Consider the following 26,008-nt stretch of genomic DNA (forward strand, 5'->3'; position numbering starts at 1 on the left):
CTATTTCAGACTTTAATTCTCACATTTTAATTCTTCCGCTGGCTAAATAAATCCTTATGAAATCCAATCTCTAGCCAACCGTGGTTCGCCCTGAAGGGTGTTTGCTGCTGACATCTGATGATCCTGCTTCTGGCAGCGCAAATACGTTTTGCTGCTGGGACTGTCTTTGCTGTGGAAAACATCTTATTTTTTGCTGATCATTTGCTGATCACACCAGAGAAATTCCAGGTTTCAAAAAGTGCCTTGATTTTTAAGTACTGTGGATTTGTGACAGAAAATAATGAAGACCTCCTTTGACATTTTTGACATCTTTGCTCGCTCATGAGAAGACACGGGGCGTGGGGTGCAGCCGAGGAGCCGTTCACCCCTTGGTGGGTCGGGGCGTGCGGGGCCTCCCCCACTTGCAGTCCCCAGCACCGTGACCCTCCACAGCCAGACAGAGGGTCCCCATCCCACACCATCAACATCCCAAGCCATCCTTTGGGAGCGAGGTATCCAAAGAAGCTGCCAGAACCGCCACTCCCATTCAGCACAGCTGGTATCACACGGCGGTGGCTGCGGGACAGCTCTGAGTGAAGGTATTTTGTGACTTGTGGTGGCTGTGAGCGCTGTGGGGCAGGAGGTGTCCCGGTTTTGAAGCCCCAGCGGGGCAGAATGACCCGAAACACTCCCTTAGTGCAGCAGCGTCCAGGAGACCCTGGGGCGGCACAGCCCTTGCTGGTGGCAGCACTTGGAGGGATGCTCAAACCAGGACCAGGGATGAGCCTGGAAGGATCCCCTCCCGCGCCAGCACCAACCCATTTATCTGGAACAGATACGACCTCGGCTGCTGTTTGTGCGATGGCGTTCAGGGGCCCGACGTTGCTTTCCTGTTGAGGCTGCAGGAGGGGAAAGCGCTGCCCGTCCCCTGGGGACAGGCAGGGAACAGCCTGAATCCACAAACCCTTTCACAGAGCGTCTGTGGAGACGTGGGGCTTCTGCTGGTTCATCCCCCAATGGGTTTGCGCAGCGAGGGAGCTGCGGGCACTGCGTCCCCGCTGCCGGGGTGGTGCTTGGCCAGTCCCAAGGGGCCATGGATGCTCTGTGCATCCCGAGGAGGAGTGTCCGCTGCCCTGGCTGCAGCTCGGCCCCAGTGCGGGACCCGCTGGGGGCCCCTCTGTGCTCCCAGTGCATCCCCATAGAGGGACCCGCTCCACAGGAGAGGGACGGGCAGAGCAGCTCAGCAGCCCTGCAGAACGCACACAGCGTGCAGCAATTAGAGGTTCATTAGATAAAGCCGAGGTTATGCAACAGGCAGAAAGGTCCTTCTGGTTTCTGTAGCTATTATGTCCTAGAAAAACTGCATTAACTCATCTCCAGCAGGCAGGGGCCGTACCCAGATTGCTGCGCAGCCTTCAGAGCAGACGTGCTCAAGGGGTTTGGCCGTGCAGTGCTGAGCCAGTCGGTGTCCTGTGCAATGGGGCCCGTCCGAGGGACCAAAGCCCCCGTCGGGCTGGTGCAGGGACTGGGGCTGCCGGCACTGGAGGGGGCGACTCGATGGGGCATCCATGGCCTGGGACTGAGGGGCTGGAGGGGTAGGCAGCATGGTCTCGAGCATCAGGGGAAAATCAGCAGCGCAATGAGCAAAATCCTCCTTCATTTATGCAAGCTATCTGAGAGTAACACCAGCAAACTGACTTAATTAAAAAATCACTGCTCTTCCACTCTGTCCCTCATGGCAGCGAAGAAACCCTCATCTTCTAAGGCAATCTGAAATGGAGAGGGGTGTGCAGTTGCTAACGGGAGATTAGGAGAGTGTCTTCCACTTTGGAAGCAATTAACAATCCAGAAAGTATTTACATATGTGAATTTGATGACTGGGTCACGTTTCCCAGTCACCGATTTGCTATGGGATGTTTCTCTGCCTGCCCCAGGTCCGGTGGTTCCTCCAGCGCTGCTGCCCCACACACAGACCATGTCGGGCCCCTGCGGGACGTCTGCGGGGGACGCAGCACCGTGACCCCCATCCTGCCCCGGGCCCACAGCGGGGCCTGGGTCCCCACAGCTCCTCCAGCTGTGGGCAGGGCCGCGGGGGTCTCGTGTGTCTGACACCTGTGGGTCGGGAGGAGACGGGAATCTGGGTTTGGGGGGGGCTTCCTCTCCTAATCATGTTTTTGCCTGTTATTTCTGATGCTGCAGGTTACCATGTCTGCACTTGGCTTTGGTGCTGGCTGTTCCCACGGCAACGGAACATCCTCTGGATTTGCCTTGACCCATTCTAAGGTACTTTATTAGCTTTAATGAACTGCATTTTTAATAGAAGCCTACATTGGATTTTTTAAATATATGTGCTTTAAATTCCATGTTTTTAATTAAAAATTACATGGGAACATAAGATACATAATTATGCTTGCATGACTAACACACTGTCTTAAAATATGTATATATAAAGCTGTAAAATATAATTACAAATTATCTTTGAGAAGTCTTGGGGAAAAAAGCCCCAGCAGTTATTGAACATCCACGTAGCCTTACCCCTGAAGGCTGCCTGCAGAGGTGCGTAAGCCAAGCAGAGCTCCTGGGATGCCTCTGGCACTTGGACAAAGATCCACATTTTCTAAGCCCATGTGTCTGCAAATAAGAGCCCAATGCCACTTCTCCCAGGCTCACCTGCAGCACTGGCCTCTTGACACCCCTGATTTTGAGTGATGCTCACCCCGGCAAAAAGGAAGCTATGTTACCTTTTTTTCCAAAATTAAGACTAGATTTTTTTTGCTGTGGAGACATATAAAAAAACCCCACCAGTGTGAAAGGAAAAAACCCCACCTCTTCCCAAGTGCCCGAGCGCTGAGTGTATTCACATTCACCACGAGATCCTTGCTCCAGGACGAAGCGTCTCGGGACTGTGTTCTCCCAGAGGGCAGGAGCAATGGGCAGCGCCGACGGCGACTGCTGCTGCTCCTCTGGAGGGACGGGCGCCAGCGGCTGCCTGCGCCCCGCGGGGTCCCTGCACCCTGCAGCTGCATAACCCGGGTTCCCCAGGCCGTCACCGGGACCCGGCTCGTGCACCCCGGCCCCGAACGCCCCGGCAGTGGCTAACGAGAGTAGAGCGATTGGTTTTGTGCCTCTCAGAGCTGTGACTCCGTATAAATGACAGAGTTTCTAGTCCCAGGGAGGCCATCCCTGCATGATGCATTGTAACTAGAAATTATATCCCTGACCCGGCATTTAAATAAGTGCACAGCTGTACTGATATACATAATCTTAATGGCAGGAAGAATGATCAGGGCCCTGGGGGAGAAAACCTCTAGCAAAATGAGAATGAGAAGTCCAGGGCTGCTAGATTAGAGAGATGATTAAGAGGCCAAATAACAAAAGCAGAAAAAATGAAGAACAAATAGAGAACTGAGATAAGGATCTTAAGGAACGGGGCAATACTTTTGTCAAATGAGCTACAATTTGCTGTCTAATTTATTACCTTACGATATAAACGAAGAGGAAAGTATCTGGACTGAGGATACTTGGACTAAAGACTGAAGCAGGACTGGGGTGTGTATGGGATTGGGTATGTGTGATTACATACTCTTTATACATATTCAAGAATTATGTGTAAATAAAAGGTTTTGAAAGAAATAGAATAAAATTTAAAAGGAAGCACACACAGCTGCCCCTGCTAGAGAGTTTCTGCTGAGCCCACAGCAGGCACAGGCCAGCGCAAGTCGCCCACATGCCCAGAAACCCGTGTCCATCCCCGCTGAGTCACCCTTCGGGTGCTGTCACCATCGGAGGCAACTGACGAGTGATGCAGGAACACCGAATATCCCGTGTGCCCCTGCCCTGTCTGCCGCTTCCAGCGTCCGAATGGCTTCAGTGAGGCCGCACGGAGTCAAGTGATTTGTGATCCAGAGTCCAAATACCCCGGGCTGTCAGTCCCTCCTGCAGCTCCCACCATCCAGGTAGAGTTTGTGAGTCTTGTTCAAATTTGCACAAAATCTTCCTATGGAATCAATGATCCACAGCTGTAAAAGGTGGGGACACACAGCCAACCTTCATACAGTGGCCGTGACAGACACACATTCAACATCATTATTGAGTTTAAATGTATTTCTTAGGGTTTTTTTTCCCAAGATAGTTACAGAGCATGTTTATTTGTTTCTTAAAACCCTATAAAACCCCAGTGGTTTTCATCCTCACTGGCTTTTTTTAGAGAACAAATATAAATTGTTATGAAAGATTCTTCTCTTTGCCACGCCGTGCATTGCTCCCATCTTTCAGAGCATCAGCTGAACTGGGCCGTTTCATCCCAGCAGTAACTTTGTCAGGGACAACACTCCTGATTTGCTGGAAAAGGCAGCTCCGTGCTAAGAGCAGAAGGTGAAGGCTTTTCTGAGAGGCCACGAGCTGCTGCTGACATTCCCAACAGCACAGCCTCGGGGCGCCTTGCCGAGCATCTGGCTGCCTGGAACCGAGGACGTCTGGGGGCCGTGGGACTGTTCAAAGAGGGGACATCGGAGACCACCCATTGCGGACCTTTGGCGAGCACCAGCGATGGCACGGGGACGCAGCGCTCGGTGCCTGGTTTCAGCAGGAGCAGTTGTGCAAAAGCTTCAGGCATGGCAGGGCAGGGCAGGACAGGACACTCCGTACGTCGCTGACACCCACATACCTGGGGAGTAGCCGCGGGTCCAAGCCCCTGGGGGGGGGCCGCAGTTCATACCCCAGCCGAGAGGGACAAGGGGCTTCCCGCAGCCATCACTGTCCCCGCTCCCTGCATGGCACAAGAGCACAGCAGCACCGTGGCCAAAACTCACTCTCCGTTGTGTGTTTTTCACTTTTTTCTCACATACCAAGTTGTTTTGTTCCCGAATCAGTGGGAAGGCCCTTGGCTGGGGCAGCTCCTCAGCCCTCTGACCCTCTGTAATGAGCAGCGCGATGGACCCATGGGGTTTCGCTTCTCCCGCTGTCCCCATCATTAAACTAGCAGTAATTAAGTGGCAGCCCGCACTTCAGTGTCTCTTACTCTTCCTGCAGTCAGTCATTGTTCTATGAAATTGGAGACTGTGAGACTAAAACTAAAAAGAAACGGGAAAAAAAAAAAAGGGAGGTCTGGGAATGCTCATGTGTGTTTATTTTGCTTGCAGTGCTCAAAATAAAACAGACCACTCATTTGCGGCTGCTCGCAGACTTTGCAAAGTGACCGGCAGCCAGTACTTGTTCTGTGAGCCCCCGGACGCCCGGCCCCCTCTCCCCAGCACCGCAGCCCCGTCAGCAGCCGCCCGGTTCTGAGGGAGGCCGACGGCAGCAGCGTCCCCCCGCCCTGGGCAAGTGACATTCGCCTTTGCAGTGGGGTTCAATGGGGCACAAGTCCCTCAGTGGCAAACTGCACAGGACATGGACCTGTGGTGGTCCTCCTTATTTTGCATGGTAATAATTTAAACTTCTCTGTGAGTTACTATTATGTGGTTAAGCGCAGCATGGGAAGTGAGAAGGAGCAAGAAAGCAACTTAACTAATCCTGGGATGGCGCTTGTGCCAGGCTCAGCTCCTTTTCAGAGTTATAATCCCCCTCTAGATGAAAGGGAAATATTTGCGCTTGTGCGGTGTATCTCGTTTCCATTAGTGTGACCAATCTTCCCGAGTGGCTGCGCCGAGGCGATGACAAACACACAATGGTTTGATTATCCCCTCACGGAGGGACGTGGCAAAATCTCAGCATTTAAAATATAAGTGTAGGGGGTTGAGCCAGCGAGGCGTGGGTGTTATTCACTAGCATGAGATCCAGTTTTCCAGTAATGCAAGTGACAGCCAGTATTGAGTGGAAATTGATTATCTGTGTGAAGCAAGGATTAAAAATAGAAGCTTTATGTCAAACCCTACGTATGTTTTGACTAAATCCTAGATAACAAGAAGAATGGATAAAAGACAGAGATTATACAGAGAACTCCAAAAACCAAGAAGCCAGGATTAAAGAAGAAAAGGATCTGAGTGGGTTAGAGCAATTAATGATTGTCAAGTGCCATCCTCGCATCCAGCCGGGACCGCTGCGGCTTCTCCTGGGTATGTCCCGCGCTGCGGGTGCTTCGATCTGCAAACCCGCACCAGGCGCCTCCAGTTCATGGTGCCCAACACCCCCGGCTCAGTTCAGCTCGGGTCAAGGTCAGGGGGATTGGGGTCAGTTTTTGAACCATCCACGACTGTAAGTGAATTATTTTGAACGGTTAGAAACTCTTTCCCATAACAAGACCTGGAACGCTCCCAGAAAGGATGGGTTGTCCCGAAAAGGGGCCTCCTCAGCCATGTCCCTTGGTGGAAGTCTACAGTACTCGTTACGCTTCAAAGCTAATGCAGTTCTACCACCATTTTGTTTCAATGAACTGTAAGTGCTTGACATGTATTTTCTTTCCTCTGTGACTGCTGCTCAGCCATTCCCCAAGGGATGTGCCTGGACTGTCCCAGGAAAACCAAGAACTGCAGAGTTTATGGCCTAACGAGCGTCTGCTTCAAATCACGCCGTCTGCCCTTGCAGTGCCTCATACCACGCAAGGGTCTGTTATCATCCCATTTTATAGCATCTGCTGCGAATACTGTAACCATCTAAAATCGCAAAAGACAAAATTACTGCTTTCACAAGAGGAAGTATTTCACCAGACAAGGCAAGACTTACAAATAAAATAATTTTATTGAGTTTCTGCTTCTATAGCACGTGGCACATAAAGAGAATTAAGACACAAGGTGTGATGAGAAATTATGTATTTGTCCTTCAATGAACAAAGGATTCATCTTACCCAGCAAAACAATGCAAACAAATACCTTTCTCTGCTTGTCATGATGTTCAGGGAAGGCTGATGTTGTGGCCTTTAGGAAAATGGAAACTGAATTTAATCTGAAGATAGTGGCCGATGTATGCGGGTCTGCTACCCTGGTGTGAGGAGAAATGGCTGCCGCGCTTGCAAATTTCATTTTAACTCAAAACCAAAATATTCACATTTACTTAATTTAATTACAGTGGAACAAACAGCACTAATGTATTTATTAGCTCAGAGAAAAATCCCAAATGAGAGGGAGTCCAAAATCCACAGCTGTCTGATAAAGATCGGCTGATTTAGCTGCGTTTGCAAAACTAATACTTGGGATGTTATAACTTCACTTTTGGCCTCTGCAGCCAAGGACCCAGCAAAGTTTCATTTTTTCAAAACTTGACCTTCCTCCAGGGTTTGGGCCTTAGAAACTTTTTTCATTAAGGAAGTGCTGATAGTTCAAGAAAAAAGTTTGGAAGGTTTTTTTAGTATTGGTTTTGTTTCTATATTTCCCTTTACCCTTTTTTTTCACCCTTTATTACTAGGGTGATATAAGAAATAAAGATCTAGCGTTCATGCAAGGATGTCACCTCTTTCTGTAACACCTTTCCCCCTTCATGTCCGAACCCCAGTTGTGGCAACGCAGTTCTCTCCACTCCAGATATCATGGTGATGTACGGGGGGAATGAGCAGCAGCTACAGGGGGGTCTTCAGAAACTGCTCATGCAAGTAGCTCTAGGGAGACTTCAAATACAGGGAAAAAACTGGTTTTCCCCCCTGAGGAATCAGCAGCATTTTTTATATATGACAAAAGGGATTTGGGATACACACTGCACAAACTTCTAACAGCTCATGAACACCTCTACGTGAACGGGAAACCTGCTGGGCTTGGGCTGACCACGAGAGCAAAGAGCGGCTCACAGATCAGGAGTCTCTCGCGTCTTTCACTGCTGCTCTTCCAAGTGGGGACAGGCCGGTGCAGATGTCCCCTCTCCTGGCCACCTGTGCTGCCCGGAGACACTCAGAGCACCTTCGCACTTTTCCAGCCTTCATACACACTAAAAACTATTTTACATGTTATTTTACAGACCAAACTTCCAGCTCATGTCTCAGTCCACCTTTCTTCCTCTGGAAACAGATCCACACAGTAAAAGCCACAAAAAAAACATCACCTTGGGAAACATATTAGACAAAGACACAGTTGACCACTAAACGGGTTTCTGCCTTTACTTACGCGGGAACAACTAGACTGGAAAGTCTCGCTGCTGCCACTGCCACTCAGCAACAACTACTGAGACTGTAGGCCAAGTGCAAAAATAACTTGGTTTAGTCCCATTTTACTCGCCGCTCTCTGTATCACGGTGTGGGTGGTGGTTTAGGCGAGGGACAGGAACCCTGGCTGTCAAAGCTCGCTGCCCGGCCTTGCCACTGGTGGGAGAAAAAAGAACGCAAGTCTAAGCAAACGGGAGAGGTTATTTGAAATTCTTCACACCCCTTCACCGCGTAGCCTGTCTCCGGTTCTCATCTGCTCTGCAGCATGGTTCAGCTTATCGAACGCCTGCATTTAACCACCCAGGAAGAATTACTGAACAATTTACTTTATTGCTTTATAAATCAATTCACAATCGTGAGGACTGCTCGCAAAAAAGGGAAAATAAACAGAATCTATATGTGCTATGAAGACAAAGTTTGCTCTCAGTTTAGTTATCTGTTGTTTCCTGGTTTAGTGCTGTTGCCTTTTTCTTTTAGAAATATTGCCTAATTGCAAAATTACTTGAGTCTTTCCAGTCTGATAATTTTACTCCACAGAAGCAATGTCCACAGTGCCAGAGACATTTCTCAAAGCGAAAATCAGATCAGAGAGTCAGTGGATGGAGCAAACATTTTTTTCCATACTTATAGGATCATAAATTATTAGTCATCTTCCTTGGGGACTATTATTGTAATTCAAAACCATTACTTCTCAAGCTTTTGAGTACTTGCCCATCTCACCATCTTGTTTTATTAAATTTAAATGACAAATGACAGACATCTCCCCGAGACAACAGGAGGCATAGTACTTCCACTGCTTCCTCCTTCCCCCGGATCAATTCCCCCCTCTCCTACACAAGCAGAAACTTTGCTGGCTAACATTAATGCTCTACCATGTATGAATTTCACTTTGGTGGGTGAAAACTCATTTGGCAGCCCCGCAGGGACCCTGGGTGAGGGGGGTGACAGCCGGCCGGTCTGCTGCCCATGGGTCGGGTCTGCCCGTGCAGCACACGGAGCACGTTCGTGTTGGTTTGAAGCCAGCTGGCAGAGGCTGGGCTTTATCATTCCCATCATGAGCGTGTGTCTTGATGGTTACAAAGTAGGGGCAGAGACAGGGTCAAGAATTCAGCCAGTTTCCTTCCCCAAAGAGACCAGTCAGTGTAAAGTAACTCAGCGCGCAGATTTGCATCATACAGACTATATTTCAGCAGGGCTGAGCAGAAATTAATGAATGAAGAAGCTGGGAAGCGTGTCCTTCCAAACAGGCTGCCTTAAGGTAAGAAAACAGTTTCTTCTATGTTTCTCATGTCAAATGTGTTTGCTAAGATGCCTAAGGAATTGATAACACATCCTCCCCATGAGAATTACCAATAAAACACCAGATAAGCAGGAATTACAATAGAAATGGACTTTTGGCAGTCCTCAGCATGCTCCTTGCACTGTTCTGCCTGCAGCTACAGTGACAATGTTTGCTACTCCAAAAAACGTGATGAAAACTCTTCTGAGAGTAGGTTCAAGTGACCAGTGTGCCATGAGGAACCTGGAGATATTTTCCCTTCATTTAATTAGAAAAGTTGAACCATCCATTGTGTAATTAACGGTCAGAAACTAGGAACAGTTCAATGAAAGTCAAACATGCCCAAAAGTCTGGAAAAGGCTGGTTTTGCATATCTTTAAAGATAAATGGTTGTTCTTGATTATGGACATGACTTAGCTCTCAGCAAAGTTATGCATTTTAATCTGTAGAAATGTTTTAAACAAATAAATGGTCCCGTGCTGAATGTCAGAGGCACTTGGCAACATCAAAGACCCTTTTCGCATTGCACTGATGATCATAGAATCATAGAATCATAGGGTTGGAAGGGACCTCTGGAGATCATCCAGGCCCACCCTCGGCCAGAGCAGGGTCACCCAGAGCAGGTGGCACAGGAACGCGTCCAGGCGGGTTTGGGATGTCTCCAGAGACGGAGACTCCACCACCTCTCTGGGCAGCCTGTGCCAGGGTTCTGCCACCCTCACAGGAAAGAAGTTCCTCCTCATGTTTAGGTGGAACTTCCCATGGTCAAGTTTGTGCCCGTTGCCCCTTGTCCTGTCCCCGGGCACCACTGAAAAGAGCCTGGCCCCATCCTCCTGACACCCACCCTTTAAGTGTTGATAAGTGTTGATAAGATGCCCCCTCAGCCGTCTTTTTTCCAGACTGAAGAGACCCAAATCCCTCAACCTTTCTTCATAAGAGGGGTGCTCCAGTCCCCTAGACATCTTTGTAGCTCCCCTACGATATCAGATCGAGTTTGTCTTTCATAGATAACAGAGAAATTTCCAATTTTCAGAAGTCCCCTTCAAAGTCTGGAAAGATGCACTGTAATTGTATATTTCTTTTTATAGACACATCACTTAACCTGTGTTGAGGAAACGGCCATGGGAAGGCTGAAGCACACCTGAGAGGACAAGGCCACGGCAGCAGGGGCTGAAATACGTGTGCTGAAAAGGTTTGTGATGAAGACAAGAGTTCATTGTCAGAGTAGCTTCAAAATGCAACAGCAAGTGGGATTCTTGTCTTCTGCTCACAAACTCTCCTTCTAAATGACTGTGTGAAGAGGATAGTACTTAGAAGCCTGTAATTAATGATTCATTTGCACATGTTCTCTTTTTAGTGATGATGGTCATTAAAGTGCCATCATTACAGTTTGTTACTCACTGTTGATAAATATGGAGCTACCAAAGACATAAAATGTAAGAGAAGCCAGTTTCCTTAAAGGCTGCGGCAATGAAGGAGGAGAAAGAGCAAAGCTGGCTCACGGAGGAAGGGCCCAAGTGATGCCGCCGACCCCGAAGCGAGGGTTAGCGCAGCAGTGGGTTGGTGGACCAGGCCCGATGCTGCCCAGGGTCCTTGTGCTGGGCAGTCAAGGAACCCTGTCTGGCCCCGGGATCACAGCCCCATGGGTGCCAACGTCCGTCCGCCCGTCCCGCACTCTGTGGCGGGGAGCTGGGGCCGGCCCGTCCTCCTGGTGCAACACGTCTCTGGTGACGCTTTTCCTGGTAATGTCACCAGAACCTGTGATCCTGAGCTGTATTCAAAATGTGGTGGAAACCCCTTTTTTGGCCAGAGCTTTTTCAAGGCATACGAGGCAGGGCAGTACATGTGTAGGCTAGTAAAGGAATTACAGACTGCCCACCCTTTTCTTCACCCATCTGCAGCCCTGAGCTGTGTGGGGACAGGTCAGGACAGACGACTGCGGGCAGATGGCCATGGGCACTGAGCAGCCCAGGGCTGCCGGGTTAACAGCTCCAACCACCCGTTGCTCAATTCTTACATTCAGAAAGACAATTCAACCCTTGCTTTCTTGCTTTCAGTTTAAGATCAAGCACTCAATCAGGAAGGACACTGACGTACAGCAGAGGCCATCACTAATCGCTAGAGCAGAGACGATCATGAGGACCAACTAGAAAGGAAACGCTCCATTTGCTGGTGCCCGGCAGCAAACACTCTTGAAGATGAAAAAGATGAAGAAGATGAAGAAGAGTGCTCAGGATGCCAGCACAGCCTGAGCTGATGCCCAGGAAGACACAAGGGTGAAAAAGGGATGGAGGGTCAGCAGCTTTTCCCCCGGCGCCTGCACTGGGGGCACAGACCGGGGGAGCCGCGGCCCACGGCGCCTGCACCGAGGGAGATGCCCACCACCCTCGGCCCCCACCCAGCGCATCCCCAGCCTGGTGGCCTCCATGTGCGCAGGGACCCGGAGCTGATGACAGAATACAAAGCCCACATTACTTCTAAAAAATGCACAAATATATATGGAGAAGATGATGCAATTACTTGTAACCAAGAAATACCATTTCCCATTAATTTCTCTCCAGGAGCCTGTGACTTTTCAGTTTGTTTTTTTTTTCTTTTTTTCCCGAGCTGCACTAGGGATTTGCAGACAGCAGTACTAAAACTTAAAAGGGCAAATAAATACAGGGACCATTTGCTTGCTGGCTCTGTGCACCAGCTTGTGGCAGAAATACCAGAACAGATGATCAGAGGCTTTTTGTTCTTTTCTTTTAAGCAGAGCTCCTGACCCATGCACTGGGGGTGAAATGATTCACTCAGGGTTTTTTTTCCAAAGTCCTGGGGGCTCGGCAGTGGTTTTCAAAGTATATTTTAGAAGGTGAGTCATCTTACATGCCTGCCTTTGTTTCTCTGAGTTTTGTCACAATAATTATGTCTTTTTTTTTTTTCCTATTGATTATCAAAAACTTTACAGGAGTCTTTCTTTCAACCTCCCACCTGCATCTGAAAAATAGCATAGTAAAGTCATATAAATTACAAACTGGAGAAGAAACTTCTGCCCCTGGGTCAGACGTGGCAGCTGGTGTCGTGCTGTGAGGTGCTGCGGGTGATACCGACGTTGAGCCAACCCATCAAACGACAGATCACTGAGCGTTTATGTGGAAACTCAGCGGTCGCCGGCCTCAGCCCCCCGTGCAGGGTGAGATGGCATATGTTGCCTGCCCAAACAGCTACGGCTCCCGTGTACAGTGCCAGTGTCTCAGCACGGAAAGGCTAATGAAAGCCTGGTTCTGCTCACCACCCAAAGGCAATATTACCATTATACACAAATTGCACAGCAGTTTAATTCTGTTTTGATTTACACCAGTTCTGCACAGCTGACCTGGGTGGTTATTCCCGAGTGTGAATTTTCAGAATTCCATAATCTGATATATGAATCTCCACTGTGTCTTAAACTAAAATATTAATTGCCAGGTTTTCTCACTGGGTGTAATCGACCTGGGTCCAGGAAGGGAGGATATTCCCTGCTAAACCCTGGCTCCGGACCCTACAGCCACGCTTCATCTGCGATCTAGAGCTGCCCACCGAGGGACACGGCAGTAATGAAAAGCGCTGCAGAGCTCTGCGCGGGCTGCTCCTCGCATGGCGGCTGCTTACAAATGCTTGGAGAGGAGAGAAACCCACAGAAGAAGCAGACCTGCCTCTGCGATGGCCGCATCTGAATTTCAGAAACCCGCCCGATGAATACGAGCTGGGATAGCGAGCAGTGAGCACAAACTGCATTCTTGTTAGAGGAAAGAGCAGATGTCAAAGAAACACAGGGTTTGATGCATACTAATTCAGGCTACTGTGCAGGATCACCGAGCCTAGTATCTGCCTTGCAGTAGAGCTCAGTATCTGAACTCCAAGGGGAAAATAAGATGCTTTTTGTCATGTACTTAGTCTGTGACTTTGAGGGAAAATGCCTCCTTGGCCCCAGATACAGCGGGAGGTTTTATTGCCTTTATTATACTATCACTGGCCACAAATGCTGGCTTTCTTTCATACCTGATGTGTCAATAGCATGCGTACCATTTTGCATATCTCTCTCCTTCAGAATTTATGACCTAAATCAGGCAAAACCCGAAGAGCTCTATAGGAGCGTGAGAAAATGGACTGCAAGGAGGAAGAAAAATGCTAGAGACGGTCAATATGGTACCCAGGCATTTCAGCCCTATTTTATCATCTGGGGCTGCATCAAGTGAATCTCTTTCTCTGGAGATGCTTAGAGCAATTACATTTGTTCTATTTATTCTCCCTCAAAGGCTTGGAGATGAGTCAACAGAAAAATCTTTTAGGATGAAAAAATTGAAACTTGAAATAGGCGATATCCCTGGACAATTTGTTCTGCAATCAGAACAGCATTCTCTTTCCTTACTGCTCTCAATCTCTAATTTAAAAAAAAAAAAAAAAAAAAGAAAAACACCAATACAGTAACAGTCACATCTGTAAATACAGTCCCTTTCATTCTTGCTTGCAAGTCAAGGAGCTATTTCGAGACAATACAGAGATGCGTGTTTTCTAGAGTTCATTTCTGGTGAGAAAATTCCCTCAGCTCTGGTCAGAAAATCCCAAGCGAGAGCAGAAGCTCTCTGAAAGCCTTGAACCAGCTCACTCATGCACAGCGCATGCATTAAAAGGAAAGAATAACTCCACACACCTCTTTGAAAGACTTCTTTACCTCCACTAATGGATGCCAGTGTGCGATGGGCTTGCGGGGGTACGCCAGCATCTCGTTCCAGTGGTCTCTGCCCAGTCCTTCAGCATTGACCCCCACACGGCAAACACCAATAATCTCGTTGTGACCCACTCTGAAGAACAACAGACAAGCAACACGATTATCTCTGGCTCAGACTACCCGCGCACATCAAACTGAGACGTCTGACCCCACGTTATCAGGGCGCCACAAGGCACGGTGCGAGTCACCAAGGGCTGTCGTAGCTGCACCACGACAGTCAGATCTTCTCTGCTACTGTCAGCGCACGCAGCCCCCAGCACAGCGCAGCACTGCCATGGCCAGAAATAATTATAACAAATTTGAAATTATTTGAACTGTAGATCGGTCCAGATACAGAATCTGGAAGGATGTGTGATGTAGTGGTGTACAGCCAGAATAAGTACAAGTTCAGTAATGGATAATTCATACACCAAGTGCTGCTCAGCGTGAGACCATTTGCTTCCTAAAACAGGTCGATGTTTTGCAGGACAAACAAATAGCGAAGGGGAGCACAGTACTCAAGAACATGCCATAAAGCAAAGGACCAGCTTTAACCATACTTCTTACTATTCTAGCAGGTAATTGTCCATAACCATAAATATCAATGACACTTTGACAATAAATCACTAGAGACAGGTTGATGTCACCGAGCTGTGCAAGGAAAATGGCAATTGAGCAGGAAAACCTGCCCCAACGGGATGTTTTCCCCTCCAGCTCTCCAGAGCCTCCCACCTACCGGTCATAATCCATGACGGAGATAAGCAGACTGACTTGATCCATGTTCTCTGGGGGAATGTCAAAGATTATTGCTTCATTGTAAGTGGGATTAAGTGTGTTTTTCTTTATGGTGGTTTTCTTCTTTTTCAGTCTTCGCCCATCACAGAGCAAAGACACTTTGACATACGGATCTGGAGAGGAAAAGATAGGAAAAGGCCTTCTGGTTTTGGAGGTTTATTTTGTTACCATCGCAAGATAGAAACAGCATTACCAAAGGATGGACTGTAAATTGCCATGAGCCAAGGGCATCCCTCAAACGTACTTTTAGAAAAAGGGATGTCTGTGTACCAGTTGAATCCACCATTTCTCACACCGGTGTGAGTGCTGACATGAGGTTCAGGCACTGCAGAAACAGCACTGCAGACTTCTTGGAAGGGAAAATCAGCGGTTTCCCTCAGTTTATCTGTGATAAGGGTTTGCAAGTGTAAGAAGGCCCATCTCAAACCAAGAGCCAGTATTCATCAGAAGATGATAATGAGCACTGGGCTTACATTAATTACGTGGCCACAGAGAGCAAACCCACTGGCTGATCGTGGCAGAATGCCCTCAAGTTACAAACAGCTCCTGTTTGCTGTAACGGCTGCCCGGGCGATTTCAGTGCATTGTCAAGTAACAGCAAACGTGCAATGTACTATTGCAGAAATGCTGAGCTGGCTTCATCTGAAGTCTCGATTCCCAGATATTTCATACGGCATCAAGCTGCAACTGAGTAGAAATGTTTTCTGCAAAGATCTTTTACTGTTTTGTTACTGCCTTTTATACAAGTCATCAATGAAATTCAGATACCATGATGTTGAGCTCTGGAAAAGAAACTGCTTTTTATGTTGAAATCCAGCATTTATGCATGCTGCATTTGCAAGCCAACTCTTTGGAACTGGGAATGCATACAGTCTTCAGGTGACTTTGGTCCTAATGTTCGAGTGCTGGCCACTGTACAGAGGAACGCACATTCACCTGGGATTTACCCACGGGAAGGCCCACGATCCTTTCCTAATCTTGGGGTGAAATGATTGATTCTGGCTGTAGTGGGTTATCTGATGGAAAACTCCCTACTCTCATAAAACGGCTAGGGTCAGAATCTGCAACAGACCTGAAGCGTACAACCCAAGAGATGGATCAGAGCTTTGACCCTGCAAACCTTCGGGGGGATGGGAGACTGCTGGCAGCCTTGAACGGTACATCCTGTATGTAATCACCTTCCCCGGACTGATGCCCTTGGGAATGGGTTTAAAAGATGAGTCTACTTTTGAAATTTTGTTCATACTTAATACATGGACAAAGCTTTGTCAGATGTTTCCATGATGATAGAGCTTTGGCATCAAGAGGTGTATGCCCACTATCCACTGGGGCTTCCTTGAGGGAGGAGGAAGAAGTGTGGGTGCAACGGGGTCCTTCCCAGCCACTGAGCACCTACCTGAGTAACCAGTGATATCCATAGCTTTGAGATTCCTGCATTTGATGACTGTTAAGGTGAGGCGACCTGCAGTTGGCAAATAACAAAGGGAAAACATGATCTCGCCCAGGTCCACGCTTTCCTTTAATAAAAGAGAGAACACATTACATTGGACACGTGCAAGAACCAGCTGGGCTCTCTCCGCCCTCCACCACAGTGCTCTGCGCAGGATTCGTGCAGCACTCACACAGAAACGGGCTTTTCTCTATTCTCTCATTTTCAAGTGAATGACACTTTGCTATGTGACAGTGTTTCCCCTGTATCCCAATATTATTTGGCTAAAAATGAATATAGGGAACAGGAAAAAATATGTGTCCAAATGTTACAGCTTCAAATCATAGTTAAGGATAATCTTCCACTGCCTCAGTGGAGAGTGTGCTCCCTGTTGCAACATTACAGCTAATGCATTCCTCTCTCTCTGCTCCATTGCTTATGCTGAAGTGAAGTGATATCTAACACCAAATGGAGGCCATTAAGGAAATTATATTAGTATCAAGTTTTGCTTGAATGTACAGTATATATCTTCTAGTGCCAAGTGTGTGACACTAACATCTATTTCCTCAAATGGAGGAACGTAATACACAGAGTGAGAGCACAGAAAGCGAGACCTTAACGTGCAGCGGTGCCACAACTCTCTGGCTGTACACTGCAACAAATCCAACAAGTGACTTTCTAGTGCAGCCGGTGCCATCGCTTCAGTAATAGAGGTTCAGCGACTTTGCTGGTGCCTAGCATTTCGGCAGAGAATGCAGACATCTCTGAATGACACGGTGCTTTTCTCTGGAGTTGAGCATGCATCACTGGGCCGTACAGACCAGGGGGTCACAGCTTTAAAACAGAAGAGAACCGTGAAGGGCCTCATTTAGTAGCAACTGACCTTTTAGGTTGTGACTTGCTTACCACCCTCCGGACCACCAACCGCTTTGAGATGCCTTCAAAGACCTAACAAACAGTATGAGGTATGTATATGTATACAAATAGTGAATTAACCAGCAGATGGCACCCAGAAACGTTTGGTAGTTTCTGGATTACACAGAGGCCAATACAATTTACTCTTTTAGCGCCCCATAAAATAACTTTTACACTTCACTCTTTGCACCTCTTGTACATGCAGCCTAATCTGCTACACCTTCTAGAAGTCCATTCTGTCATTGCCTTGCTCGTGGGAATTTGGGAAAAAAAATAAACAAACCAAAAATATTATTTAAAGTAGAAAGCGTTATCATCTGAAGTCAGCAGTAGTATTTCCAAACACCTTCCAAAAATGGATTAAAAAAATAAATAAATCTTATTTTGTACATACAGATCCCACATCTGTAGAGCAAACCACCCGTTTATTTTTGGAAACAGAGTGTTTGATTCATTTCAATGTGATATAATGATCTGCTGAAAAGCAATTCTAACCGTTCGTAGTAGAGTGATGGAACTAGAAAGGCAAGTAAATGCATTAGGCACTTAAAGCTTTGCTAAGTGTTAGGAGAATAGATCTTGTTGATGGATGAGATTTTTGCCAAATTATTTCCTTCTCGTTCTCTGGTATGGCAAAGATTAGATATTTATTCCACTTAAGACGTGCAGAATACTAATGAATGTTATATAAAAGTCTTGATTCTTGACAAGACTTCACTTGACTAGCAAATAAATTGAAAATCTTCTCAAGCATAGAGTGTACAAAAGAGAGAGTGGCAGCCAAATGTTTTCTGGACAGAACTATGTATGACTAGACTTGTAAGTATCTAAATAAACATTGCCTCAGAAGGTGCTATTTGCTGGTAATACTCTCAGCCACTCTGAGTTCCCACTCTGATCTCTTGCTCACCCTAACGAACCACTGGCATCTTAAACAGCTTTCCTTCCAGCGCGACAGAACGAGCTCGAGCCACAACCTCATTGTCAGTGGCCAGTGATGAAACATGTGGAAACACTTACTGACTCATTATTCCTCTACCTTCACTACCTCTTGATGTGCCTCCAGGAGCTGAATTTCTTGCCTCACAAAATATTACTAAAGGTACCTCATTAAGGTACCAGGATCATCTTCACCACACACGAAAGAGTTTTCAGAGCTCCTGCAGCTTCTGATCCTTGGCTGCATTTCAGTAACGGCACCTCAGCATCATGGGTGCCCCTGGTCGGGCTGCTGTCTTGGGGGTAGAGCAGCAACGAACGACGCTGAGCACTCCGAAACCTTTGGCAGTTTTACCCTGGCGTCTCCTGCACCCTGAGAGCTGAGCTGAGCTGCGGTTCTTGCTGCCTGACTCCAATGTGGCCAGTTTTCAGAGGTCAGGGAGCTCGGTATTTTATGGAGCCTCATTCATTTACAGCGTCTTGAAATGACCACTCAAAACCCGTGTGCCCAAAATTACTATTTGCTTTTTAAAACGTGGCACTTCTTGTTATCTTCAAAGGTATTCTTCCTCTTTTAAGATGAATTGCTTCACATAACAAAGAGCCTGAATAAGTAACTCTGCACTGAGGAGGCACTTTTGTAACGAGCGTCTGGAACCTGCTGCAAACACTGGCACTGCACCAGAGCTAAACTGGAGGGTGGGATTGTACCTTGTCACCTAAGTGTCTCCAGCTCCAATCAGGCACTGCATGTACCAGTCTTAGCAACAGACTTTATGACAATAGAAAAGAATTTGAAATAAATATTCTTAAACTATGATTAGAAATGGTTGCTCTATTCCCAAAGAAAAGGCATCTCGCTGTGTGCCGGCTGCAGTGGATGCTATATCTGCTGCGCAGTGCAACAGCCTTTGGCATTCAGTCGACACGCTGGGCTGGGTCTGTTCTTTCATACGCTCTTCGGTCTGTGTTGGCTTGGGAGGGACAAGGGCAGGAAACCTTGGACACAGATGTGAGAAGAGAGCAGCCGTATATGAGATTGTGAGAGCACTCTGTGGGCATCATCTCATCTTCTATTCCTCTCCTTGCACTGAGAGAACTTGTTCAGGGTATAAAACTAACATAAATTGTTCTTCGACCTCATTGTATTAGGTCAAGAGATTTTTCTTTGCAACCATAAATACAGGAGAGTAAAACGTGTCCTGTGGGTACATTATTTTCTTGCAAATTATAGACATTGGGACATTTCCAAAATTCATATCAATACCTCTTAGGAAATAATGGAAGCTCTGAATCAATAACCTTTGCAGACTTGAAACCAAAAATGTTTCACTGATTCACAAGCTGTACAATCATTAATTAAATAGTTGAGTGCTAGCTATTTGAATAGCTTATATCATTGCTTAAGTGCGTTCCTATCTTCTTACCCACACGATTGATCTAATGTATTATTAGTCACCCAGAGCTTTCCTTGGGTATTATGAAAACTGTATTTACCCTTCTCATTTTTGATTAAACAGAAATGTCCTTGGGTGTGTTACGACTGGCTGAGATGTACCAATATTGGCCTATTCCCAAAGAATGCCCAGAGAGAATGAGGGGATGGAGCCAAATGCGGCACTCGACGTTTCTGTGGGAGCTCTGCAAGGCTGCTACACAATGTGTCTTGGGCATGATGCTGGCTCCGCTCCTCTCACAACTTCTTTGGAGGCTTTTACCTCAACAGCCCTTCTGTTGGTGTCTCTCCACCTGATTTCAGTTGGGGTTTTGTTTGGGGGTTTTTTTTTGGGGGGGGGAGGGGGGAGGCATGTCTTCCCATTAAATTAGTTTACTTAGCTAGAAAAACATCCACTATTTCTTGCAGAACCATTCCAGCAAAACACAGAATGTACACAGGTTAAAACTCCGTAACCTTCTCCTGCAGCTTTGTGTTTTATGTGCTTTGCCTTTAGTGAGACCAAGTTACCCCTTCCAAATTTCGCTCCTGCCCACAGGTCTTTTCCCTCTGCACTCTTCGGGCTTACCACACTCTCTGAATGCTGATCACACCGCGAGGAAAGGGAGACTCCCTGCCACCACACCAGTGACTTCAGCCCAGGGCTGAACGCCACGGCACAGCGCAGCCAGCCTGGCAGAGCTGACAGCAAGCTGGGTCTGCGGCAGAGCAGATCCAAGAGGCATCCGCACGTGTGCTGCACCTTGTTCCTCTCCTGGCAACCCTTTGCCAGGCAAACAGCTGTGCCTGATGCCTATTTGCCTCTTTGCCAGAGTTTTTCCTTTCATTGCCATCCATTAATCATAACAGACGTAGCTGTTTGTGTGTTGAAAGCCAGGAGCTGTAAACACCCTGCTAACTGATGCCACTGACTTTCCTTGTGGTTAACGCTTTGTCTGTCTCCCCCCGCGCTTGCAGGTGAGATGCTCAAAAGGCAGCAGAGCTGCAGCTCCCAGCACGCTCCCAGCAATGCCCCGGGGTGCTGGCAGCCAACACGTACACCTCAGCGTCCTTAGACGGGCGGTACTGCCGCAGAAGCACAACGGCCGCTCTCTGCACCCTGCCAGGGCAGCTGCTGGCCCGAGAGCTGCCCACCAGGGCCAAGATGCTGCACGCAGAGCGTATTCCCCGCGGTGCCCGGGCACTGAGCTCCCGCACCGAGTCCCAGCTGCGGCACAACAGACAACAGCAGGGCATGCAGAGCGGCACACGCGTGTTGGACCTCACAGCTCTCTTAGAAAGTTATGAACACACTGCGGCTTTCAGCCACAGCGTGAGGACATCTCGGATTCCAGTTTCAGAAACAACAACATGAAATGACAAAGACGACGACTGACCTGGTGTCCAACTGCAAAGCAGTTCAATCATTTGTTTGCCCTCAGAACCAGCCAGGCCCTCCTGGGAGGACAGTGGAGGAGCAGACACTATTAGGTAGAGGTTAATGTCATTGCCTCTGCACTCAGCGATCAATGTGAGAAGGTGTCTTCTCCTGCCAGCTCCCTGTAACACTGAAAGTGGCTGGGACTTTTCCTTCTCTGATGCTTGGATTCACTTGCAGAGGGAATTCAACAGCACTGCTTAAAAACCCACATCAAGCTCTGGAAGAGTTGCCAGCAACACACCAGACAATGCTCTCAGTACAAGTACAGTAAAGCCCAGTACCACTGGTGCGTTAGTAGTGGCTCTCCAGAGCTCTTTCTTACTGTTACCATATGCACGTGGCAGACAACCAGAACCTGAGACCCTTCATGTGTCAATGGGAGACCAGACAGGGAACGTGCTGAACCCCGCAGTTGTTTTTAGCAAACCCGGTATGAGTGAGACTCTCTGTGGGTGAGATAACGGCACCTCACTACGGAAGGGGATGAAATTCCAGTATACCAGATTCTGGTAAAGCCGACAGGCTTCGGAGTACAACAGCCTTCACCACCCCTGCATGCAACGCCTGTAGCTCCCCAGGGCTAACGATACACCCACAGGGAGGCAATAAATCCACCAACTGGCAGCTGTGCAGGACTTACCCCTTTAGGCAGCCCAGCCAAAAAGAGAATCCCAACCCATCCTACCCTGGAGCCACACACCACACACTCCGTACCTGTCCTCCACACGCACAGGTACCACGCACCACACCGCGGCACCGCGCTGCAGGGCAGGGATGACCCTCCAAAGCAGATACTCACCGTCGTCGCGTACTGAATGTCCTTCCAGATGGAAGTCTCCCGGGAAAGGTCTGAGGCCTCAAACAGGTTCTCCAAGATAACTTCTCCTATCATGTCATGTCTGGAGAACCTGTCAAAGTCAAAGACACTCAGGTGGAGCTTCCTGCTTGCCAGCTCCTCGTGAGGCACAGGGAAGTGGAAGGACTCATCAAAGGTGGGATTCAGAGTCTTCCTGTGGACTCGTGTCTGGAACTTGCGCTTTCTGTCGGGCAGGAGGTAGATCTTCACATAGGGATCTGAGCTGCCGCAGAAATCTTTGGCTGGCAAGTCAAAAGCCCTGAGAATTCGGACAGTCAGTGTCTCATTCTCGTAGTCGTACTTGAGAGTGAAGTTAATTTTCCCACAGGTCTTTGCTGCCTCTTTTTTTGGGTCCTCAGAGTCAACAGATTTTTGCTTATAGAGTTCGGGCTTAATGCGACCGATGCTGGTCGGCTGCTCAGCCACAGCTGGTGGGTCCATACCGTAGTCCATGCTGGATACATGCATTTGCCGAGGAAGGTGCCTTTTGAAGGAGATGTGCCTGCAGGAGGAACACACAGGGCTGTATGGTTTTCCAAGGGCATTTCTCTCCTTTTTCTCACCTGGACTACTAACGCTAGGGGAGCAGGGAGAGCACAAGAACGAGTGCAATAGGTGCTGCTGACCTCTGTACAGAAACCACAGACGTTATGGAAATGAACACTGAAGGGAACACCTCCAGTGGTCAAAGGAACTGATCCAGCAAAACTCCTAACTTTTGGAGTATTTGCAGCAAGCTGCATTTTTTTGCTCACTACACAAGTAACAGCTAAATATACGAGACCCAACAACTCCCTAACCAAGCCATAGACAAAGCAGTGTGGCGACTCTTGCCCACCCTCAGTCTTTACAATTCCAAGATACTGGCACTAAATTTCCCTCAGGCAAAAAAAAACCACAACAAAACACTTTTAAAGCAAGAGAACCACGACTGGCTCAGAAAGTCAGGTTTTGGTCTGGGTATTGCTGCTTCCAAACTTCTCCAACAGCCTCGCATCAGAAACTGTAAGATAATTCTCGACAGGGCCAAATGCACAGGCTCATCTGGAAGCTGTCTCTTGCCTTGAGCTCCCCTTCAGTACAAGGGAAACCGTGTGTAAGCAAAGCTTTATCTAAGCAAAGCATAAAAGCTTTCTGTGGACTCATGGCATTATTTCAGATTATCTGGTGTTTACAAGAGCAGTATTTGGAGTTATTTAACCACAGTAAGAGCTTGTACGGCCAGAGCATTAGCTTTCGGTGGTACGTGGTGCTTGGAGACCTCACTTCTCCTTGCCAGGTTGCTCAAAGGCATTCTGGGCTGGGCTGTGAGTCAGAGATCCCAAACTGCTGAGGCTGTTCCCCAGCGTCCCCAGGTCTGGCTGCCTGCCTGCGGCTCATGCTGGGCTCCTTCGCTTGAGAAAGTGCGTTTGAAACCTTCCCACATACAACCAAGTCCCACTTTATTTGTCCTGGTTCAGACAGGCTGAGCTTTTGTTTTCTCCTCCCCTGGAAAAGTGTAATAAAAGCAGAATGAACGTGCGCGTAACAGACAGGCAATCAGCTGTCCAAAAAGAGTATGTGGCACCGTATTGATTTTAATGACATCTTCTTCAAATAGAAAGCTGTGGTCGGTGCCTTAATAATTCTGCAATACTGCAGCCAATTCCTGAGCAATGCTTGTTTTCGCAGTCGCATTCTCGCACACGTCGTGGGCACGGCCAACAAAGCGAGCAGAAGTGCTGGGGCTCAGCCAGGACCCCGCATCGCACTTTCCTGTCCTAGTTTCACGGCCTTCTGTGTCGAGGAAGGGTACCGTATTTCTCAGTATTCTTGCCGAGAAGGTGTTCCAAGGTTCATACAGCCTTATCCCGATTTACTGAGTGTGATGTTGACATCTCTGATCCTGGCTGAGACAAGCACTGGGCGCAGCTGGTTCTAAGCTTGTGCAGTGAGCAATATGTCAGTTCTGCTTATCTAATTGTTTCTGCTATGAGCCACAACAACAAGAGAGAGAAAAAAGGTCTAATTCTGTCTGACAGCATACCATCATCGATACTTCAGCCTGCCTCTCATGTTGGAACAAAATTAAAGTGGCCAAAGCACACTGACGGCTTGACACAATGAGGTCAAGTCACAGTAATGGGGCTTGAATCCTTGATTTTTTTTAAAGGGCCCACGGTAAGCCAGTCTTAACACATTAATTGTCTAATGACCAATCTTTAGAAAGTAATCAAGCGTGTAGGTGGGGGTGCTTTCTTTAGCCTCCTTGAACATATCCGAAGCTCAGGCTCCATTAAAGGCATCTCCCCACTGCCCCAGCGCAGCATCCCCACGGCACCGCGTCCCACTCACCTGGTGGAAGACGCGGGCTCCGTTGTCTGCCGCTGGATCCGTGTGCGCCGCATGATGTGGTCTTTCATGGACATCTGGACCTCTGCCGGGATGTCCGGCGATGTGTGGCTGATCTTCACCGCTGCCTCCAGGAAACTTATGGCACCTGCGTCCTTGAGCTTGTCTGCCATGTTCTCCTTATTGCAGTCTGCCTCGCTTGGCAAGACGACCAGGTTAGAAGAAATGGCCTTGTTCCTCCAGGGAACCCAGCACAGCTTCCAAAAGAGAAACAGAAAAACTGCCACCAGGGCCAGGCCACACACAATAACTATCACTGCAAGGAGGCTGACGGAGAGCTCTACAGGGAAGAGAAGGCAACAGCGACAGGGAGAGGGGAGGAAAGGGAAAGGAGAAAAGAGAAGAAAGATGGTGAGAAAGCCATAAGTAAAGGGAAGGAATGGTCCAAACTGACTTATATCACAACTAATGGAGACCTCTCAGCAAGCTCTCCGAGAGTCAAACTGAAGGGAGCATCCCCTGACAGATTTGGGACCGATCCTGCCCCAGACACGTCTGGGGAAAAATGGGCGTCTCCAGATGGCCAGAGACATGAAGTTCTATACCATGATGGTTAGATTGGCTATGAAATATCATTCTTGGTTTGTTTTGTGGCATTGGCAAACTGCTGAGCCTGAAACCAAGAAGAATTGCAGAACAGAATGATAGAAACCAGCCCCACTGCTGTAGCGTCAGAAACTGCCCTTTTCCTTCATACCACAGGTGTTCAGACACTATATTAAAAAAAAAATAAATGTCTCTACCATGATCCTGGAAGCAGACTGCTGTTGCGCTATCAATGCTCACATCTCATCCAGATGTGCTCATAGAGAATAAAAAGTAAATACCAATACAACAAAAAAAAATAAAATCACAAGCTGCTGTTGCAGTGGAACCAAACAGAGAAGGAAGCTGCACAGAAAGTGTTACACGTTCTTCCTTATTCTCAATAGCACAGAAGCTGTCTATGTTCCTTGACTCTCTGAGTCACTTTTACCTCATACGTTATGTATTTCAGCATTTCAGTCTTTTTCTGGAGCAGAAAGAGCTTCCATACCTATGGCTGAAGAATCAGGAAAAAAGGAAGATATACATAGAAACATACATATGATCTAGGCTGTGACATGATTCACAGCACTTCAAAAACAGAAAACACTGGCTATTTTTAGTTCCTTTCTTACAGTGTATTAATTCCCAGATTCCCACCCAAACCAAAATTCCAGCCAGTCCCTGAGGATGAAGGCAGGTTTCGCACTGGCGTTACATCTGCCGCGTGGGGACTGCGGGCGGTTCTGTCACAGATTGCCACGAGGTCGAGGACAATTCCTTGGTTGCCCGCTGTGTTATTTGTAGTGGCCAGTAAAGCTATACTCCCTAAATTACCTAAGTGCAAGTCAGGACAGAAAGACAGGCAAAAAACCATCAAACACTCCAGAAGTTTGTACAGAATAACCATTACCTCTCACTCGCCTCTGTCTATGCATACGCTTGGAGCAGAAACGTTTCGCGTGGATGTGAAACAGAAAGCAGGTACTTAATTCCCTACCTGAGGCATGTGCGTTTCTGAACTGGCTCTTAGTGAGTACCACAAGCCTCCTGTACCGTTAAGCGAGGGCAGGCAGGACCGGGTGTAGCTGCGAGCCCGCCGTGGGTGGAAGGGGATCAGCCGCCGTGGCTGCTCTCCCCTGCGGCGTGGGGCCGGTTCCCAGGCCGGAGCCGAGCCCTTCTCCCGGAGTGGAGCCGGGATGGGACGGGGGTGTGGGACAGGAC

The 26,008-nt window shown here is 48.0% G+C and overlaps 1 protein-coding gene across 4 annotated transcripts in view; it reads right to left on the reverse strand.

Annotated features, from left to right (window-relative positions):
* Positions 1 to 6,637: 6,637 nt before the first annotated feature.
* SYT6 (synaptotagmin 6) overlaps positions 6,638 to 26,008 on the reverse strand; it is a 37,121-nt gene continuing 17,750 nt past the window's right edge. For 2 of the 4 annotated variants that reach the window (XM_074564531.1, XM_074564533.1), the window contains exons 2-7: positions 24,203 to 24,539; positions 21,812 to 22,370; positions 16,250 to 16,370; positions 14,795 to 14,966; positions 14,002 to 14,152; positions 6,638 to 8,203 (exon numbers count right to left, since the gene is read on the reverse strand). In XM_074564531.1, the coding sequence (XP_074420632.1) occupies positions 8,132 to 8,203; positions 14,002 to 14,152; positions 14,795 to 14,966; positions 16,250 to 16,370; positions 21,812 to 22,370; positions 24,203 to 24,539 (1,412 nt within the window). In that variant the 3' untranslated portion in view covers positions 6,638 to 8,131. The remainder of the gene's footprint in view (positions 8,204 to 14,001; positions 14,153 to 14,794; positions 14,967 to 16,249; positions 16,371 to 21,811; positions 22,371 to 24,202; positions 24,540 to 26,008) is intronic. The other 2 variants (XM_074564532.1, XM_074564534.1) reach the window with 2 other exon arrangements.

The sequence above is a fragment of the Larus michahellis genome, chromosome 21 (genome assembly GCF_964199755.1).
Source record: "Larus michahellis chromosome 21, bLarMic1.1, whole genome shotgun sequence".
Taxonomy (NCBI): Eukaryota; Metazoa; Chordata; class Aves; order Charadriiformes; family Laridae; genus Larus; species Larus michahellis.